This window comes from Taurulus bubalis (genome assembly GCF_910589615.1).
Source record: "Taurulus bubalis genome assembly, chromosome: 2".
NCBI classification, from domain to species: Eukaryota; Metazoa; Chordata; class Actinopteri; order Perciformes; family Cottidae; genus Taurulus; species Taurulus bubalis.
The window spans coordinates 30,332,593-30,353,760 of NC_136590.1; the positions used below are offsets into that span (position 1 = coordinate 30,332,593).

Consider the following 21,168-nt stretch of genomic DNA (forward strand, 5'->3'; position numbering starts at 1 on the left):
CCTCTAACCCCCCACATCTTGACTTGCTGCACATCGTCCAGAATATTGCTCACAATGCGGGATGATCCGCTTCCTCACTGAATAGGAAAACATCCAATGGCTTTACCGAAACCATTACTCACAAAAGTTGTATTCTTGTGGGAAACTTTAGTCTTATTTATGTCCCTCGAAAAAAGGAAACCCGCACGGAGAGGGTCGCACCAAACAATAAACAAGGAGGCTGAATATTTCATAAGTTTTATTATTTCTCTGGAAAGCACAAGTGAGACAAGTCCCATCCACTGCTAGAAAATAGGAAAGCTGTCTGACAGGATGACAAAACATGAGGGAATGGTATGCCTCACCTTCAATGTATAAAACACCACAGCAGACACATTACCATCTAAATGAAAACAACAGGCATTCAGGAGGATGCAGGAGCAGTCTCACAATTGAATATAATATGTGGTTGGCCAGTGAAATAAGATTGTTGTTCATGCCCTTCAGAAAAAAAATGATCCAAGAGCATAATTATACAGATTATTTATTGTGCGTCATATCAAATAGGAAAAAAAAAAGTCATTAAGAGATCCAATTTAAAACAGACAATGAAAAGACGAAACAGATTACAAATCCTGTTATCCTCCGATACAAAATCCTTAAGGGAAAGTATAGGGTATTTTCAAAACTGCTTGTTTTTTTCATTAAATAACCTAATTGTAATACTAAAAACAGCCTCCGATTTTCTACCATCTCTTTTTTGCACAGGCCAAAACCAGATCCAGATGTACATGTTTTTATAAGAGGACAGAAGCCAACTCTTGAGGTCCCATTAGTTTCAGATGCTCACATCCACAGAAACATGAATTACAAAACATACATAATGTTTGTGTCAGTGTTCTATGGCTTAGAGTCAAAATTACCCCTTTTTTTGTCAACAATTAATGACGCATTTTAACCTTTCACAAATAATTCACCGCTGAATTTGTCAACATATGTTTGTGTGTATGAGAGAGAGAGAATTTAACTCTAATGAACCAGATAAACCAGAGAGTTCCCGATGTCCACAGTGAGGCCGTTGTCGGCCAGAGTGACCCTTTTCTCCTCCAGATTGATGTTGAACACCGACTTGTTGGAGATGGGCAGTTTGCCCTGTTCCTCAAGTCCCAAGACGGGCACCCGGCGAGGCCCCAGCACAGGGTCCTCGTACCTCATCAACTTTACTCTGGACAGATCTGGTGGAGGGGAGGCAGGCAGAGTCAGAGAGGTGTGTGTTTGTGTGTGTGAGAGAGATAAATGGAGGAATTACACACTAAGAGAGCATGTGTTGGAGGCGAGACACATAGGAGGTATGAAAAAGATGCCAGGGAAAGAGTGCAAAGAATGTTAAAGGTAATGAGAGTAGTGAGTGATGAGGAAATGGAGAATCAGAGCAGAGAGGGAAGATGTAGATGAGGACAAGAGAGGAGAGGATGGATGAAGAAGTTACAGGCAGAAAGGAGAGAACAGGCTACGGAGCAAATTGGCTCACACATTGAACCGGAGCTCTGGATGGGATTGTTTTCATAATCCCACTCCCGCAGGATTTCTGACCTTTACGTCAGCCATTGGTTTGTGCATTGCCGTTTTGAACCCTCGAGATTGACGCTTTGATCTTCGCCAAATTGGATAACGGCCGTCGACATCTTGGCTTTTTGCATCTAGTGAACGGAACTGACCATATTTGGACTGTGGAGGACTGACGCCATGGTAGAGACACTATATATGGTTCTGGTAGCGACCTGACAATCACAAGTTGCTCGCCCTAAAGCATACCCTGCTTTATAGTCTATTTTACTCAAAATGGGACCATCACTTACTAAATAAACATGCTGTAATCAAGACTTGAAACTAGCGATCGTTTACTACAATGTTAACTGTACAATCAGACTTATTTGCAACCTTCATTCTTGTTTATACAGACTAATTTGGGGTTCTTAACCATAGTTTATGAATTTCTGCTGCATATCCATCCATCTTACTCACCTTTAATGAGTCTGTTGACCTTGGCCAACCTACGGATGATGCCGTCTCCGCTGTCTCCTTGTCGGATATCAACCGTTGTAGAAAACTGGCCATTACACGGCTGAGGGTTGACCAGGGACACACACACTCCAGGCTGGGGAAATGGAGGCACAACACAAGCACTCAATTTAATTGTCGTTATTTAAGTGTGCAAACACATATTTCATTCATCAGGGAGACACAAACACTCTTATAGAAGGGATGCACACAGGTAAACAAGCACCTACAGCGATAAACACATAAAAACATGAACATATTGCGAATTTGCAAACACAATAAGTTCACAAAATCTGATAAATAGGTGGCTGAAAAAGAAGCGTAGACCTGCCCTCTAATACAGACTCACTCACTCTGCTTTAAAAGCAACCAACAGAGCCCAAAGCATTTACCTCTGATCTGAAAATACAGAATGGTTTCCCTGGGCAACAGTCCTCCTTCACTTTGTCGTCACCCTCAGATGCAAACAAGATGTCAATCTGTTCCAACTGTAGAGGATGTGAAAAACAACGATTATCAGCCGAGATCAATCCACCATAGGATAGTGTGTATACAGGCGTGTTTGGTATGCACACTGGCAAACACTGGTGGCGTTAATCTGGCTCCTGCAGAGATCAGAGACACAACATCTGGCTTCGTCGCATGGCGTTTCAGTTTGAGATGGCACAGATTAACAGTATTGTAAACTAGTTAAACACAGGGAATACAAAGTAAGTAAGTTGAACCCCAGTAATAGTGTTAAGTAATACATCACTCTTTTTCAGTTATTCTTCTCTGTTGCAGCTTTTTTTATTATTTTTAGCTATGATCTATCAGAAACATTAGAAATGGATTCAGGGTATTAGTTTGACGTATATTATGTGTAGTTTTCTTTCTGCGGTTAAATATGTGCTGGTTTGGCAGAAGTATCTTCGGGACTCAGGTTTTACTTTGACTAAACTAAGCCTCTTTGCAGACAAAAGTATTAAGGGCTTTGCTGACTGACAACTGAGCTCGGGACAGTCTCAACTAACTTTTGCAAAAGTAGCGAAACTCGGCTTTAAAGCGGAGATATTTTACAGGAAACCAAAATGCTGCAACTGCATGTTACAGCTTGACATTTTGATGACAAACAAAACCGACTCAAGTGAACTTGTTCCGTTTATTGCTCACATTTGAGAGGATACTGAATCACAATATATTGCAAGAGCAGATTTTTGCTGCTTGGGGTTGTTGACTAACAAATGTAGTATTGTATCCCGATTTTTAACTCTGCACTTAAACATGCAGACCTCTCAGGTGTGTTTTTAGCTGGGACAGACATTTTTAGACTGAATGGTATGTCTGATTTTAGGAGTGATCCCAAAACATACCTCGAGAGAATTGGTTAAGTAGACCAGATTGTCCATCAAAACTACCCGCTCATCAAACTCCAGCTCCAGATCCAAGACCCTTGGCCCGTTCTTCTCCAGGTTCTCCTGCAGAACCCAAATAGTCAGAATCAATTATACAACATAAATGATGGACATGAATTTTTCCTGAGAAACGAATAGGAAGTTGACATTGCTAAATAAAAAAACAAGACAGCAGTTGAAGAAGCAGCAGAAGATTAAGAGGGAATGCAATATGTCAGACACCTAATGAAGAAATCAGGTTTGATAGGTTTAATATATAATACAGAATTATGGGGATAAGATAATAGTCATGGTAATGCTGCCATAATGAGATTCTTTTGTAATATTTACCAACTTGTCATGCCCAAATGTATCGAGTGAATGCTGTTATTTGATCAAAAGAGACACCGTAACTAGACTTGATGAAATTTGCAATTTGATAGGAATTTAATATAATCTGAAAGCAAATCAGCCAAAATGTGAAAGGTGGGAATAAGAATTGTGGACAAAGAGTGCTGCCAAGCTGTACTGGGAAAAACATTTTCATTTTCATGAACGTAGCAAACATACATAAGAACAAGTCGAGTCAGCCTGTCAAAAGCATTTTTTGTACTGTTTCAATCAAGAGTAAGCATCTAAGACATTTCTTTTGAATTTCCATGTACCACTGTTGTTCAAACAATATTGGCTACAATTTTGTCATTGTTAAACACAAAGAAGAAGAAGAAGAAGAAGAATAAGAGAAAACAGCATTTGATGATGCATACTCCAATCTTTCAAAAGAAGTACCAGGACAGACTTTGGACCACAAAAAACAAAGATAAGCCACAGTGAGGAGTTTCTTGGGTGGTAAACAAACTCAATGCAGAGCTAAAAAGGTAAATGTGTAGAATACGGACATTAAATCAAATATATAAAAAAGATGAGTGAATATGCACTAATTAACATTTTAGACTCTATAGAGCGATGGAGAATCAGTATGTGCCTTTACACAGACACAAATGCAATGTTCCCTTAGGTTTACCTTGATCATAGCTACAAAAGGCATGACTCTCTTCATGTATTTCTTCAGGTCAGGCAGGGCTCCCAACTCAGTCGCGATCACTTTGTTGTCTGGAAGGGCTCCGTTGTTGCTCTGGAAAGACAAAGAGAGAAAAGAAAAAAACGCCGCCAGGTAAACATACAACCGACCAGAAACATAGACACAGATGGATGTACTAGGTGAACTATATAGAATCACTTAAGTGATCATTTAAAACACAAGGGCAATTATTTCAGTGCATCACTATGCCATGGACACCTGTGCTTTTACATGTAATGAATGTGCAAATGTATGTATGTATGACTGTTTGTTAGTTTGTCACCTTGTAGTGCTTGCCGAGCAGAGATAAGGCACTGTGCTGCCATGGAGGGTAGCTCTTGGCAACATAGATGTTGCAGTGGGAAGGCTTGGCTGGGGGCTTTGAGTTGCTTTTCTGTTGGGAAGAAACCAGCATAAAAAAAAGGAGCATTTCAGATTCATTTTGGTTATCAATGGTCAGGTAAAGGACTCTGATGGTTTTTCCTTTTATTCAACACAGTGACAGCATATATGTCGGAGGTGGGCGGCCTCAACAGAAGCAAACAGTGAATTTTGATTAATCCAGAGCAGAGTGTATGTGTGTGTTCGTTCTTCTACAATGAAGACGAGCTGTGAATTTATTTTATGCAACAGCATTCTACTGCATTCAAGTCTACTGCTTGCATTTGGGTTTCCACCAACGGATCTTACTGCAAATGTATGTTACTACTATGAATTGAACTTCAGAATTAGATAAAGCTGCTTAAAAGGACATTAAAACCAAAAAAAAACCTTCATACAACCTTTATTGCATCAATGCTGTTAAAAAAAAAAGATCCTGTTGCTTAAACTCTTAGTGTGCATTGGTGAAGTTTTATGTTCACAGGTCGCACAAAAGGACATTATAGTGTGGAAAAATGAATTATCACTCTCACTTTAAGTCATTAATCAATGGATTCCTAAAATCTATTTTTAAAGGCTTTCGCGCATTCGCAAATGCATATGATTTGATATGGAAAATGTCCAATAATGGTTCCAGCTAGGGAGAGGTTAGGGTAAGAGACTCGTTTGCCAATTAAATCTATCTGCCTCCTTGACATAAATGTATGATAACAGCATTATTATTCATTATTATTATTATGATAAAAAGACAGCCGCCTCCATCTTTCCCTTTTTCTTCCTCGTCATTATCCTTCCATCTTGCCTCCATGGTAACAAAACATTTACAGCAATTCAATAACAGCGGTCTGGAAGCCTGCGATATCGCCTCTTTCAAATCTTGTCAATACTTGTTTTGCTTTTTTCCCCAGCTGCCTCGAGCCACTTATCGAAGAGCCAAACTGCTAACAAACAATAGACTAACTTTCCTGCTGTGAACAGAACACCGACTTAAGGGATAGTTTGGATTCTTTGGAGTAGAGATATATACGAGGTACTTTGTGTATTTATAAAAGGGAAAGACAATTTTAGTCATATAGACCAATAATACAAATAACCGTAGACTTATATCCTGAGAACTGCCATACACAAATGCCATGGCAAAAATAAAAAGGGCAACACCGATAATCTACAAATGCGAAGTGTCGAACTGTGAAGTACAGACGATTGAAAAGGTTATTCTTACATATTTTGTATGCATGGTTAAAACGGGGTCAGTGAATCTGGCCTGGGAATGGAAAATACACAGAGCAGCAAATAGACCTCATCTATATGCACAGTTTTCCAAAGGAATATATATATATATATATATATATATATATATATATATATATATATATATATATATATAATAATATATAATATAATATAATACACACATACATAAAGTTATATATTTTTTTATCCAGTTACAAGCAGATGAAATGCATATATTTGTTACACTCCAAGTCATATTAATACCTCCTTCCTTTATAATTTAATATTAAGTTTGGGTTCTTGGTTTTAGTTAATCTAATACTTTAATAAGTGATTTAACATGATTCAAAAGTTAAAAAGCAGATTGTCAGCAGATATGATGAAATGCTATTGAACATCAACTCTACTTTCAGCATCCTGCGTGACATTTTCAAGTTGTTTTATTGTTTTCCGCCTCATTGTGCTCCTCGTTACACAACTGTTAAACAACACCTGAGGCAGAAAAGACTGACTCAACACTGCTTCCGATTTAATTATCAAAACTTAATGCACTTTCAGACAAGTTTTGAATTTCATATCAACTATTAAAAAAAAGAAAGCAATCAATTGTGAAATCAATATTAATTTTCAGAATTGCTTTAAAACGGCGTTGACGTGCAGTGGTAGTGAAGCATGTGAAACAACACAGACCCATTTCTTACTTTGTTTTTGGGGGGCTGCATGTATGCCTTCAGTCTCAGCCGGAGGTCATGTGCGGTCTCCATCAGGTACTGAGAAGAACGGATCAGGATCTCATCTACTGGACCTGCCACAGGCCACGATGCCTTCATCAGAGAACTGGTCTATTGGGGGAGGAGGAAAAAGGGAAGTCTGATGACTGAAGGAGAAAGATAATGCATGTCAAGAAGTGGGGAATGTTTTTTTTTTTTGGTGGCGAACCAAATAGCAAAACTAGGCAAACACCACCTCTGAGTAAGAATGACGGATGGATGCGTGTACCACCATGTCCACCAAATCGCTCTTAGCTCTTTAGCTAGCGGCGCTGAACACATGATTGGAGAAAACCTGGTCGCCTAGCAACAACAAAAAGCCCCACAACCAACCGAATAAAAAAAAAATCTCCAGAGCAGCAGCACTCTTTCATATTCATAAATTCCAGTGTTAAAAATACTCTCGGCTCTCTGCTGTGCTGTTGGGGGCGTGCAAAAGTGATTGCATTCCTTTCACACTGATGCAGATGAAGCCTATAGTGTGAAGGCAGGCTGCTGGTGGACATGTACGCCAACAGATGTGTGCATTAGTTCAGACCAACAGTACATAAAGTATATCATCTTAGCTCGTTGATCCCATGTGTATTCATGAATGTAAATGAACACAGGAAGATAATTGCTTATTTCACACAATATTTCTCTTTTACTCGCAAGTATAAAAGGGAGATAAAAACGAGGGACCAATGGGACGAGAGGATGAAAGACACATTTGAACCCACAGTCAAAGTAAACAGGCAACGCGTAACATGAAACCCACATTATGAGGCCAAACCCATATTCTCTTACCTTGCCAAGCAGACCCCAAGTATATTCACAAAGGTGTGGGCAGATGGGGGCCAGCAGCAGAGTTTGCCTCTCTATGAACTGAAAGACGAGATCCTTGTGCATGCCCTCGATAGCCAGCTCACGATATTTATCTTTGGCTGCCTGCATACATAAACAGTTTAAAAAGTCATTGTCATGTTATTATGGTAGTTCTAAATTATGCCAGTGAATTCACCACCTGGTCAGGATCAAATATGAATCCTCAATCATGTTAAGTTCTCCCTACTGCAGTATTTTTTTATATTATAAAACTTTTATGGAGGATGAAAAGCATGCTTAATTTAAACGTGCCTTAGATAGACATTTTAGAATGGACATTTTATTTACCTGGAACTCAAAAAAGCCACTCTTCAGAGCCTCCTTGTACATCATCCGGTCATAGTGCTGCTCCGTCTTCAAGATGCCTGCATTCATCTCGCTAGACAGACGGGACACAACATCCATACAATCAGTTTGCCAAGCCAGTAAACCGTTCACTTGTTCAGTGCTGGAAAGTACAGTTAAGTAGAGTTAAAAAAGGTCAGGATTCTCCGAGGGCACAATCCAAACTCTGAAGGACTGGCTTACTTCTACTTGCCTGGTTTCATTGAGTGCCACCTGGCCACACAGTATATATTATTCTTACGTTAAAGTGGATATAGAGTACAGATGAAATTATTTGTAGACTCATTGAATAGTTGACTATAAATAAAATCAATGTTAATAATAGATTATTCTCTTAATTGATAGTTCCAATAATAATTTCAAACTTCCGTGTCTGGGTCTTAGGAGGGGCATTTTATCTTACTTTGACACTTTAGATTTAACAATTGAAAATAAAAAAATTATTTGATTTAATTAATGTCATAATCAATCATTGCTACATCTGTTGACATGTCAAATACTTCGTTGTTCAAGGTTGTGCTCATCAAATATGAAATTCAGCTCTAAATTCCCTGTCTCTTTGATCTAAAAAAAAACATGTATGGCCTTGCTTACATCCCGATATCCTGAATAATTTATGAGAGCTATGCAGTATATCTTGGTACCTTCAATACCACCCAGTCTCAATGAATACTTGCATCTACCTGTCAAAGACCCGATCGTTGAAAGTGTCCGCAGGTCCTGTCCTCAGGTTGTTCTGGTTGGCAATCATCTCCTTGACCCACTCCACCCAGGTGTAGAGGCGCAGGATGCCAGCGTCAGCCATGGTCTCCACAAAGTTTGCATCCTCCACCGTGTCCCCAGCATCAGCTAAAGCCAGACGCATACCTGAAAGAGGAAACGCTCAAGTGTGTTAAAAAAAACAAACACTGTATAGGTCCCTTTATTAGTAAACATTTAAACACGAAACATAGTTTACACAACAGGAGTTAATACTTTCCAAATAGTTTTAAGAAATCTTATCTATAAATGTATCTGTCGGGTTAATGACTCATGAATCATCTTGGCTTCATCAAACACAAAGTTGAGTACTACACGCTACCAGTCCTTGCTGTGGAGACATTGGTACAGCTGTCTATTTATAAGGCATTGGTAGGTATATGTATTTTAATTGTGCTTTTGTATATATTTTATTCTATTAAATGTTTTTGTACTATCTGGACCTTGAGTCTGAAATAAAAGTTTGATTGTTGATTGATAGCTAGCTTCTTTACTCTTCTGCAAAATACTTTGACAACCAGGTGAGGTTCAGAGTATTCCAGTCTGAGAGAACTTCAAGTACCAAGCATACTCCAAGCTCTTAGACAGGGAGTCTACTTAATACATCCATCTGCTGTCAGTCCATGTCATTTCTTTTACTCCCACAGCAGGGCGGCTTCTATAGACGCCAACAACACGTCTATCTATTATTCAGCTCGTTCTGAACATAAAAAACAGAGAGAGTAGAAACAACAACAAAAAAGGATGAATCAACTAATCCTGAGGTATACTGAGGGCAGGAGGAATACCAGGTTAATCTATGTCTTTACCAGGTATAGATAAAAACGATCAGATAACTATAGCTAGAAAACACCGCTAAAACCAAGTAAACATGGAGATGAACAGACTCAAACTCTCCAAAATGGATTATCATTAATTATGCCTCAAGAGGACCCACTTCACTCCCCACAAACATAGGGGTTTTGTTTAAAAATAAATGTTCACTGTGCATTAAGTCTTATTCTTGGTCTCACAACTCCTCAGTGAAAACCATGTCGTCCTCTCATGTTCCCATAAATATTTGATTAAGAGTCTATATTTTTCTTCTCCACTCTATATATTGTCTCGTGGAGAGAGCATCAGCAGGTACTGACTTACTGGAATGACGATCATGCAAAAGCATTATAAGTCCCGATTGATTGGAACCTTTCTATTGAAAAAAACATAATAAAGCTTCTAGACCTCAATAACTTGCCTTTGATGGGGAGATAAGGTTGCATATGAACTGCCTTCTGTTACACCTTGATTAAAGCATAGATACAACTATAAAGGAAGTCATCTCTGTCTGTGTGTCCTTCGCATATCTCGAGAACAGCTCATCCGATCTACATCACCTCCACTAATGAAATCCATGCTCTACTTAAGAACCACAGTGGGTATGTCAAAGCAAGTCACTATAAAACACCTATTTGTTAAAAACCTCTGCATTTCACGACAATGTTTTTTTCTGAAGTAGAAGTAGTTATTTAGTAGGATACAGATATACAGCATATTTTGTATGCGCTTTGGTGGCCTTTGTAAGTTATGTCAGGGTACAATGAGTTAGAAGAGTGGATATTTGGGCCCCAGGCAGTTGCCTTCCTTGCCCAACAGCAAAGTTTGCAACTGGTGTTTTTTCCCCCCCCATGAACCAGAGTGTATATTAACAATGTTTCTGACCGTAAAGTTTAGTTTTTACTTTCCGTAGTAAGGCTGGTGCGAGGAACGCACGCCACGTGATCAGGGCTTGCACGAAGTGGTCATGGCGCTTGGTAGTGCACCTTTGAATTGTTGTAATTTGGCGGGCGCGATCATGTGACTATTTACGTGTCTAGGGATTATACAAAGATGGCCAATTCGTTTTTTTGATGCTACAGAAACAGGAAGTCTTAAATACCTTTATTTGCATATATATTTGGGAGCCAAATCAAATTGTCTACAGGATATTCAACCTTTGGTTCTTTATAAATGCATGTAAATCTTGACTTCTTGCTTCACAGGGCTTGAACAAAGGCAAATCGTAGTTCATAAATATAAATTATGAGATTACAGATAATTACAATCTCTCCTTAGCATTGTGGAGGTTGTTTCAATGCTTTTTGCCAGTTACATCGACAGTCTATGCATTACACTCAGTCTTTTTGATTATTCACAGTTGAAGACGTTTCTATGCCCTCTGGCGTTTGAGAATAATACAACAAATGGCGCGGCACATTGAGGCTTAATGGCTCAGCGAATGCTCGGAGCTCGTGCGCCATCTACGGAGGCTCGCGCTACGGTGCCAAGCTTGAGTATCAATAAAGCTTAAGAGGCGATGACGTGGGTGTGTGACACAACTACTGTATTTCATGGCTCGGGACAAGGAAGCACAATGTTGAGTGTGAAGTTGTTTGTATGAGCAATCTGCAAGTAGCAACACCAAATGTCAAGCGTTTGGCCCGGTCTAAACAGGCACTTTTTAAACGAGCACTGCATAAATTATAAATTAGTACAGAAACTCATTACTTAAAGTCCCAAAAAAGGGATCCGATAATTACAATAGCTCATATCACCCAATAACAACACCTCAACTATCTTATGAAGATTGGGCGTTTTCTAATTATCTTCAGAACAGGATAATAGATGCATATATTATAACCAAGACTAATGGCTCATGCACTCTGAAAACACTTTGTAATCAGTTCTAAAAGTACACCTGATGTGTTTTGTCTCCCACGTTTCAATGAAACATGACAGATAAGAGAGTAAACAATCAGAAACAGAACACAGGACGAAGATCAATCAAGAAAAAAAAGTGAGTGTACCGTCCGCTGAGAACTTGTCAACAGCTTGGCAGAGCGTGAGGAAGTTTCCAGTTGATTTGGACATCTGGTGAACAGAAAACAGATGTTAGCAGCCAACATCTTTCAAGCATGCCCACCCACACAAGTTCATTACAATGCTTACTGGAATAAACCATCAAGTCACAGACCGTTGGTGTTTAAATCAACAGCCGTATTTCAAATTCTTAACAGCATCAAACACTAGTTAATTACCGGCACATAAGAAGAGAGGTGTTTAAATACAAAGCTTTACAGCAAAATATTAAATTAATATTGTATTCAATGTATTAATAATGCAGACAAAATACCACATCAGATGGAACCTGACCTTTTCTCCTGAGATTATAATCTTAAATTAAGAGATTCACATGAAGATATGTCCCAATATTAATAGTTGACACACCTTTTCAGAGTTGAGGAGCAGATGTCCGTTGGCTCGCACTGCTTGTGGCCACTTTCCACTGTGGACGAGAGAGAATGTTCTCATTGGTGTCATCTTCAATATAATCAAGTTCACCCTTATCCAACGCTCACTTTTAAAAATCAAATGAATTATAGTACATGCTAGGAATGTTTTGTTTGCTCCTTCTCTCCGTACTGGTCAATCGAGCGGGCAAACTCACTTGTCTTTGGGCCACATCGCCACATGGTTGTACAGGTAGTAAGACAGGTGGTTGGGCACCAGGTCTTTGCCAGACACACGGACGTCCACGGGGTACCAGTACTCAAACTCCCTCCTAAGCCGCTGAAGACGCTCTTTAGGGATGTCTGTCTTTGGGAAAGGGGACGTCTTGAAGAATATGAAGTCCCACACATCTCTGGTCATCTGCTCTGGCCTGTGGAGCAAAGAAAACAATCAAAGAAGGCAAAAAGAGGGATGTATTGGAATGAAGCAAGATCAAGAGAAGTAATTAAGTGTAGCATTTGACAGTGTTATCATTTTACCTCAGATTTGAGAATACTTAATTGATTTTCTAATCGTTTCTGAAATGCCGCATTTGTCATTGAGTGGACATTTTTTCTATTAATTACATTTTCTGGAAGAATACAAATAAATCGTCGACCTTGTCTGCAAAGAAACACCTGTCGTTTGATATTACATTTAGTTCCCACATTTTTCCCCACTGAGCCTACCCATCTCTATTGTTGTTTGAAGCCAGAAAGAGAAGGGCGAGGGAAGGAGAGGAGGCAGAGGGAATCAGTTCGGTCTTAATCCTCGTTTAATCTTGTGTGTGTGTCGTGTGTGTTGTGTCCGTACTTGATGCCCAGTGGTGAGGCTCCCTGTCCATTGAGCACACCCCCCTGGAGAAGGTGTGCTACGGTGTAGTAAGCCATGTAGATGGTGGAGTCTGATAGTGACTCAATCAGCCAATGCTCGTCCCAAGGCAGCCGCGTTCCTATGGTAACCAGGAGGTGTACACGCACATACACAGAGGGAAGACACACATGCACACAAACACGGGAGAGAAAGCAAAAAAAAAGACACAAAATTATTAAGAAAGACAATTGTCTCCTCTGAGCCGACACAATCTCTTGTTGCATTTACCATCTTGTCAAGCTGGTTAAATTCTGGTGCCAAGGAAAACATTAACAGAATGGAATAAGTCCTGTGCATCATTGTGCAATTCTTGACAAATAAGCTTAGAATTCAATCTTTTTTTAATCAAAAACTAAACTCAACAATTCTTCACTCGCTGATTTGCAGCTTGTCCTCAAATTACAATTTTGGTAACTTTAAAAAGTGTGTGGAGGGTGGGACATTAGTCAGCCAGCCTTAAATGCACTAAGCCCATGTTTCAGTTTTTTCATTGAGCTCCTATTGAGATCTTTTATCTGCTTTCGATGGTTAAAAAAAATAAATAAACAGAATTACTGCTAGCTTGAGCAGTAATAACATTTTTGCAAACAGGGGCAACATAAATAATACCTGAAAAACATAAAAAATATAAAATCTTAATACAATTAAATAGAAAATAAACACACAATTTAACTTAAATAATATTTTTTTTTTTAAACATCAAGAGGTTTTTTTTTTTTACACATTGAATATACTTTGTGACTGGGGTACAGTCTGTGTCTGCCTTGTGGGTTTCTCTGCATGAAAAACAGAATCTACATTACATAAATCACTTGCGTCTTTACTTTTAATCTTTCAGTGTATGAACTATGTTTGTTGAAGAAGAAAGTACACATTTAAGTTTGTTTTGCTTCTACAAGTGAGTGAGACAGAAAATAAATCTGCACAACATGTACCATGTAGTACAATTATGTTGCCTCACAGTCTGTCTGGTATGCTGGTTGGTGAAACTTTGTGCTTCATAATCTGAAAATGTGTGGGGAGATTTCTACAGTAGGAGTCTACAACAGGCCTAGACGACTGCACTGTGTGCCAGCTGGCCCCCAGTCTGCATCTATTCCTGCATGAACAGAAAGGCAGACTAGGTGCTTTGCCATCAGTCCTCTGTCTCCATCTATAGACCAAAAACATCAGTCACTTAAATAAAGTCCTGTTCATCTTGTCTAGGTTGTGCAATACAATAAACTATATTGCACTTTAAATATGCAGCAACAGAGTTGTATATGTCACCTACATTAACAACAGTCATGATACAATCATTCACACACAAAAATCAAGAGATAAACGCTCACCAAGTCCATAGGTACGAGAGCAGGCATGCTCCTGTAGCCAGGCCAGAGTTGCCTCAAAGTTTCTCCTGGTCTCTTCACAAAATCTGTGTGGTGTTGTGCAAAATAGGGCATATAATAAAGCCACAGGAAGTAGTGGTCTATGCTTTTAGACTTTGGCATGACTAGATTGGTTTTACTTTTTCAATATGATAGTTACAGGCAACAGAGTAATTTAATTTGTTTTGTACACTCCATACTAGATTGTTTAGACCTTCAGGAGGAGCACCTCACAAGCATGGACAAACACTGCACAGAGCAAAATATGACAGGGAAGGGAATTGGGTACATCAGAGCAGAGGTCAGTGTCTTACGTCTCCAAAGTTTTGAGGGCTTCGTTAGCCTTTTGCTTCCACTCTGCATTCCCATAGTCCAAATACCTGGAAGACACATTAGCATGCTGCTAAACAAAGAAATCCCAGGAGGCATGAGACTTTCTCCGCCTCAAAATAAAAACCATCTCCAATCATCTTAGTCATAAATTATTAAAATGTTTTGTTTCCAGCATTTACCAAAAAAGCTACCTTAAAAAAGAATATTCACTTACATTCCACTAGTTCCATCACACTACAATGCAGTTTCAGAGCCACTCTAATAATGTTGTCCTGTTACAAATGAACACACCGTAACCTTTAAAGTATGAAGATTTTAGTGTTTAGAATTGACGTGGCACTCACCACTGGTCACAGAGAGCCACCACGCATTCATCAACTGAACGCGACATGACCTGTTTTTCTGGCTCCATGTAGATCATGGCCTCGCCCTGTGAAAGATTGGTAAAGCGCCAACAACATTCCAGGTAAATATAGATCAACCATCTATCATACATGGCACACAATTCATTAACAGTGCAGCTCACAAACATAATTCAGGATTAACTCTGAATTTAAAGTGTTATTTTAATGTAGTTTATTTTGAATTCTTAAAAAAAGGAAACAAAGAATGTCTTACTCTCTCCACCATCATCTTCTGGATGGGTTTTTTGACATCCTGGACCTTCTGCCCCTTGAAGCCATCGACCAGCATGATCTAAGGCAGGAATTCAGTCACACACATTTAATTAATAGTGATGCATTTATTTCACAGTTTTGACAGTTCAGTCAACAAGAAGTGGGTCATATCTCTGCAGTGTATTCAACAATCATACATTATCATGAACTGCTCAGTGGGATGACACATACTCAGTGTACATACTGTATGATGTGTGCTGCTGGGTGGCCCCCTGCAGTGTGTACATTTACATTATTAGTGTTCAAATATACAATCAGCTGACAGTGAAGGTATGACTTGAATACTATCATGATATTGTTATAGACTAAATATAAATTATATGCCCATATCTGTGACATCTACAAATTCAGCTTGCCGTTATGCAGAGTATTTCATAGTAGACAGAACCAAACTGTCTGAGGGCAACACATAGCCAATAGCCAGTCAATTATTAATTTAGTCAACCCTGAAGTTGTGAATCCCTTTTTGTGTCTTGTCGCTACATCATACAAGCTTCAAACCTAGTTAAATCACAAAGGGGATTGCATTTTTCTGACCTATAGATGTATTTCTACTTAATACCCACTCAGTCGACTTACCCCTTCATAAAATCCCTTCAGGTAGACTTTCTCCTTGGCCTCGGCCAGCTTCTCCTTATCATTCTGGCTCTGGATCTTCAACTCATCACACAACAGAGGAGCGGATAGGTTACCATAACCTGGTATCTCTATGATGGGGATCTGATATGTGCACACACAAATACAAAACTCACACATTAAGGCTCCATTAGCCATCTTGGACTGAATTTGTTCAATGCAACAATCAAAGAGATCATGCTTACAGGCTCAAAAGGCAACACCATCTTGTCCTCGATTCCATACTTCTCCCGCAGAGCCTGTTGAAAATACAAGCATTAGGAGGCACTTTAATCAAACGTTTCAAAAATCTAAATTTCCAAATTGCACTTTAAGTTTCAGATGTGCTCTGTTTCTTGAGTTTCTCTGCATTAGATTTCACCTGAGGTATGAAGGCTTCCTGAATGGCAGCAGAGTAGAGATTTCCTCACCTGCTTTTTCTTGAGGTCTCTGAGAGCAGCGATGTCATCAGGAGCATCAGAAGGCACACTGGTAACTATCCCTGTACCTGATAAAAACATTGACAAGGCAAAAAGGCCAACACATACAATGTATTAATGCACGCCAGGTAGTATACGTCTCATTTACATGATACACATTCAGTGCTATTGCCACCACATTTCCTCAAATGTCGAGCAGCTACACTGGAGCAACTAACTAACTGTGAAGAACAAATAAACCTGATCTGAAAACAAAAAATGTCCCTGGCCATCACAGATTCACCCTACCTCATTGTTTTCCATGACCCATAAAACTATGACACACTGGACACTTATTGAAAAAATTCCAATTAAGGCTATTTACAAAACAATTCTCAACAGAACACATGAAGCCACTTAAGACAAACTACACCCCTGAAGCACCACAGACCTGAAAAATAGATAGTGCTGACTTCTAACAGAATAGAGGCCCTCTGGGTGCAATTAGATTAATTTAATATGTTTACAAATGTTTTCCCTCAGCTTAAAAAAAAAAAGCAGCCATCCTTTGACATCACAGCACTCAATACATTTTATGCGACATTGGCCTGCTATTATGAAACTTTTCTAAAAGCTCCTCCAATTATATCGAAGACAAGGATGGATAAGGGATAAAGCTCAATGCAGATTTTCCGCGGAAAGTAATACCGTAAGCAATATGGAGCATGAATAAATTATCTTTATTTAAAACACTGACATATATAAATACATTAGCGCATTTTAAGCAGCTTGTGTTGAACTACTCACCAACTGTCCGATACATTTCACTCAAGTTGGCACATAAAAAAACAAAGAAAAGTGTCTCCAGCTAAAGGTAATCTGACTGCTGTGAGTGACACTGGCAAAGAAACCTTTGAACAACGAAGCCACTTTAACCAATGTGAAACATTTCTGCCTTGAAATAACAATGCTAAATTCAATCAGCGCAACCACTTTGAATAAATTAATTTCTGCTATTGTTTTCTGAACTTCTTGACTCGTACCTTTGTCCTCCTTGATGGTGAGCATGGGCAAAGCATAGATGATCTTATAGGAGGTCAGAGGAGCACTCATGGCACAGCCAAGGATATCCTAGAAGGAGAAAAGAAATGTGCAAATCCTGGTTTAATTTCCACTGTAAATACATATCCTGATCGTGTTTGGCAAATGTGCCTTGCTTCTTCCCAGTATTTCAAAGGAATCAATTTTGCAAGTGGTTTGCACCATGGCCATGAAACCTTGTGCCTGATATGAATTAGAATGTATTTGCAGCTGAAAGCAAGAAACACAAAAAGTTAGTACCTGTCCCAGTATTTCCATGACCACAGGGACCACTCCATTCTCTTTGGTGAAGCCCTGGAAAGACATGTTCCTGGCAGACCTGCTGGTGCAGATGAAGATGTCCCCGCTGGTTGTCTCAAAGGCAACATACTTCATGTCGGGCCTTACCCAGCAGTTTGTCTGACCGAACATGGTCTCTGGTCTCAGAGTGGCAGCAACCACGTAGATGTTTTTGCCTTTCATGGCGCTGTGAGGAGGATAGCATTAGTGCTTTACTTCAGTCTTAAATTAGGACTTGGTAGTACAGTGTTTATTAAAATGAGAATTATAGTTAAGTGCATGTAAAACGTGTCTGTGGTGTAGAGACTGTCTGTTAAAAGTCAGTGTCAGGGATTGTAATTTGTTACCTGCTATAAAAGACTTTGGCCTTGAATTTTGCCGTGTAGGGTTCAATTATTTTCATCTTGATGAGAGTGTACTCCTGAGGTCCAACTCCCTGCAGGTGAAGACAAAATGGTAGTTGAAAGACAAAGAACAAAATACAGCTCTAAAAATTGTCTCAAATCAAAAGTGAAAGGCCATTTTAAAAAGGATTTGTTTTTTTGCTCAGTTGAATATGTGGAATTTTCAACATCCCCAATAAACTGCAGTTAGAGGCCAAATGGTAAGTCGAATAAAATCACTAATAATCACAAAGTCAAGTGTTTTGGATGCAAAGTAGTTTGGTAAATTAAGGAACAATCATTTTTAAATTTGCAAAATTGTGAAAACACAGATCCTTTTAATGTCTAATGTTAACAATTGATTATATATAGTCATATCACAATGTTGATTTTCACAACCAACCCATAATTTCATTGAGCAAGGTAAATTTACCTCTCCTGTCTGCCGGTCATGGTCCATGCATGGCTGGCCATCCTTGGGGGAGAAGATGGTATACCTGCAGAGGAGTCGGGGACAGTCACAATATATTAGTGAAAGAACATACAATGCCAAATGCAAATGAAACTGCATTAGACTAAAAAGGCAAACTTAAAAGATCAAGTTACCTACTAGTGTTTTAACTTTAAATATTTCCTTTGCTTTTACCCCATGGAAAGAAATGACATTGGTACAGGACATTGTTTTTGGCAAAACGGTTCAACTAATCCTGAAAGCAACAAAGACAAAGTGTACAACATTTTCATACGACATAATGTCGGGCACTTTCTACTTTACTTACGTTACAGTGCTACAGAGAAAGTTAAACAGTTACACGGTAACTCCTAAACCATCTCACCTTTTGCCAAACTTGATCTTTTTTCTCTCCTTTAGTGTGATGAACTGCCACCTGACGAATGAGTCATAAAAGGGGTTCACATCAGTGGTGATGAATGAACGCCTCCAGTCCACCTGTGAAGTGATGACAAGTAACAAGGATTTAAGCACAATCGACTAAATGAATAACGTGATGATCCTCAAGGTCGATTAATTCTGGCAAATTCTAGGTATACAAACAAAAGGATAACTCACTTTAGTGTATACCTCTTAACACATATGCTTAGATAACTTAGCCCTATGACATTTCCAGAAGGTTCAATCGTAAATTGTACACTATAAAAAAGTAATGTAGAATCAAAGCATATTTATGGAGTCATAGGCACAGAAAGAAAACAAACTCAGATGTTCGCTAGAGTTACATGTAAACAATTAGTCACCTTGACTCCCATCAGTTTGAGATCTTTAACAGCCTGAGGCGGAAAGTAGTCCAGCCAGTGTTCAGCATTGGCAAACTTGGTTATCTCCTGGTCCTTCAGGCCCAGAGACCTCATAATGTCCCACTGGAAAGTGGCGGATCCGGATTTGGCCACTGCTTTACTCTAACAGAGGAATTACAAAAAAAAAAAAAAAGAGATGAAAAATAATGCAAATTGAACACCCTTAGTTAGTGACTGTGACTGGCCGTTGTCCCTGCAGGTGTGCAGGTGGACGTGGCAGACAGGGTCGTCAGGAGAGTGGGGACACCTGCGCTCGTTAAGGGCAATGAGCTAAAAGGCCCTTGGGTTTGTTGCTCTCACTCTCTCTGCTGGTGTTGGGAACACGGTTTGTCCTAAATTTGGCAAGTTAATAAATATTTTTTTCTGTTAAACCGCTCATTGTGTCCGTGTCCCCCTTCTTTTGTCATGGCTGTGCGGCCCGGTTCTTGAAAAACAAACTGTATTTTTCTACATTCCCTACGTGAAAATTGTCATCAGTCAGTTTCCTCGAATCCTGACCTTCTTGCCCTTTGATTTGTCCTTGATGATGAATTCATCAGATGTCTCTGGCTTCTCTTTCTCCTCCTCATCTGGAAACTGTGGAGGGTTTCCATATAGCTCCACCTCCCTCTTCAGCTTATCCGCACAGGCCTGGTGGAAACAATATGAATAAAAGAAAGAAAAGGCAGTGTTTGTGAGAGGGTTGAAGATGCAGTAGTAGTAAAAAAGTAGAATATCAGTACTATTTGTCTTTGCAATTACACACATGTGTATGTGATGGACTAAAAATAAAACAATAACACTAACTTTGATTGGCATTCCTGTGCAGTGCAGCCCGAATGGAAAGAGGCATTTCTTCCCTTTCAGAGTCTGGTACCCAACAGCAAACTACGAAAAAAAAGTACCGTCAGTGATCATAATCATCAATATGTCATGTCATGTCATAGGTGCAGACTGAAGGAGTTCATTTTGTATGAAAACTTACCTCACACTTTGACAAGCTGAATGTGTGACCGAGGTGCAATCGGCCATTCATGTAAGGGTAGGGGAAGGTGACGAAGAATTTGTTTTTGCTGGAAGGAAAAATGTAAGTTTCATCAATTTATGTGAGGGTTACAACACAGGGCAACCCTTGGTTTCAAAGACTCACCCCGAACGACTGAATTTCAGAGCTTCACTCACACAGCTTCTTTTAAATGGCAAAAAGACACATTATGTACCTACTATAAAACCTATTTAATTACATCAGGAAGAGATCAATTGAAGGAAGTACACCTGCAAAAAAATGCTCTGGCATTGCTGAGAACAGCAATCTATGAGAATTGTTTTCGTAAGATATGGTCTTACATGCCTCAAGTGTGTAAAAGAGAGTGCCGAACAACTTTTGGAAATTAACATATGGTCCTTCTTCATAATAACAGATACTCACTTTGTGCTTTCCCCAACTGTTGTCGGTGCATCACATTCAAATGCCTTCTCCTTCTCCCATTTCTCCTGGATCTCTATCTCAATCTTTCTCAAGAAGTCCAACTTTGCTGTTCCCTTCCTCTCCTAGAATGCAATGGCGTGCAAGATTATAGATCAGAAGAGAAAATGCAGTACAGCAATAGCTGCAATTCAAATGAATAACTGATCTGATAACAAAAACACACTTTAAAGAAACTCTTAAGTACCCCAACATATAATGTAATAGATTA

At 39.3% G+C, this 21,168-nt stretch overlaps 1 protein-coding gene across 1 annotated transcript; it reads right to left on the reverse strand.

The window, feature by feature from the left end:
• Positions 1-236: 236 nt before the first annotated feature.
• On the reverse strand, positions 237-20,522 carry lars1b (leucyl-tRNA synthetase 1b). The gene is made up of 30 exons (XM_079214099.1): positions 20,457-20,522; positions 20,279-20,359; positions 19,991-20,122; positions 19,433-19,594; positions 19,015-19,127; positions 18,612-18,675; positions 18,143-18,231; positions 17,757-17,982; positions 17,459-17,546; positions 16,428-16,504; positions 16,203-16,256; positions 15,961-16,101; positions 15,323-15,400; positions 15,049-15,134; positions 14,686-14,751; positions 14,336-14,418; positions 12,945-13,083; positions 12,310-12,522; positions 12,090-12,147; positions 11,669-11,732; positions 8,771-8,954; positions 8,031-8,121; positions 7,665-7,805; positions 6,810-6,950; positions 4,778-4,888; positions 4,438-4,548; positions 3,393-3,497; positions 2,433-2,528; positions 2,005-2,137; positions 237-1,214 (listed from the first exon to the last, which is right to left on the reverse strand). Exons 1-30 carry the CDS (start codon positions 20,505-20,507, stop codon positions 1,009-1,011), a joined length of 3,384 nt encoding a protein of 1,127 aa, XP_079070225.1. The 5' UTR covers positions 20,508-20,522; the 3' UTR covers positions 237-1,008.
• Between the last annotated feature and the right edge of the window lie 646 nt (positions 20,523-21,168).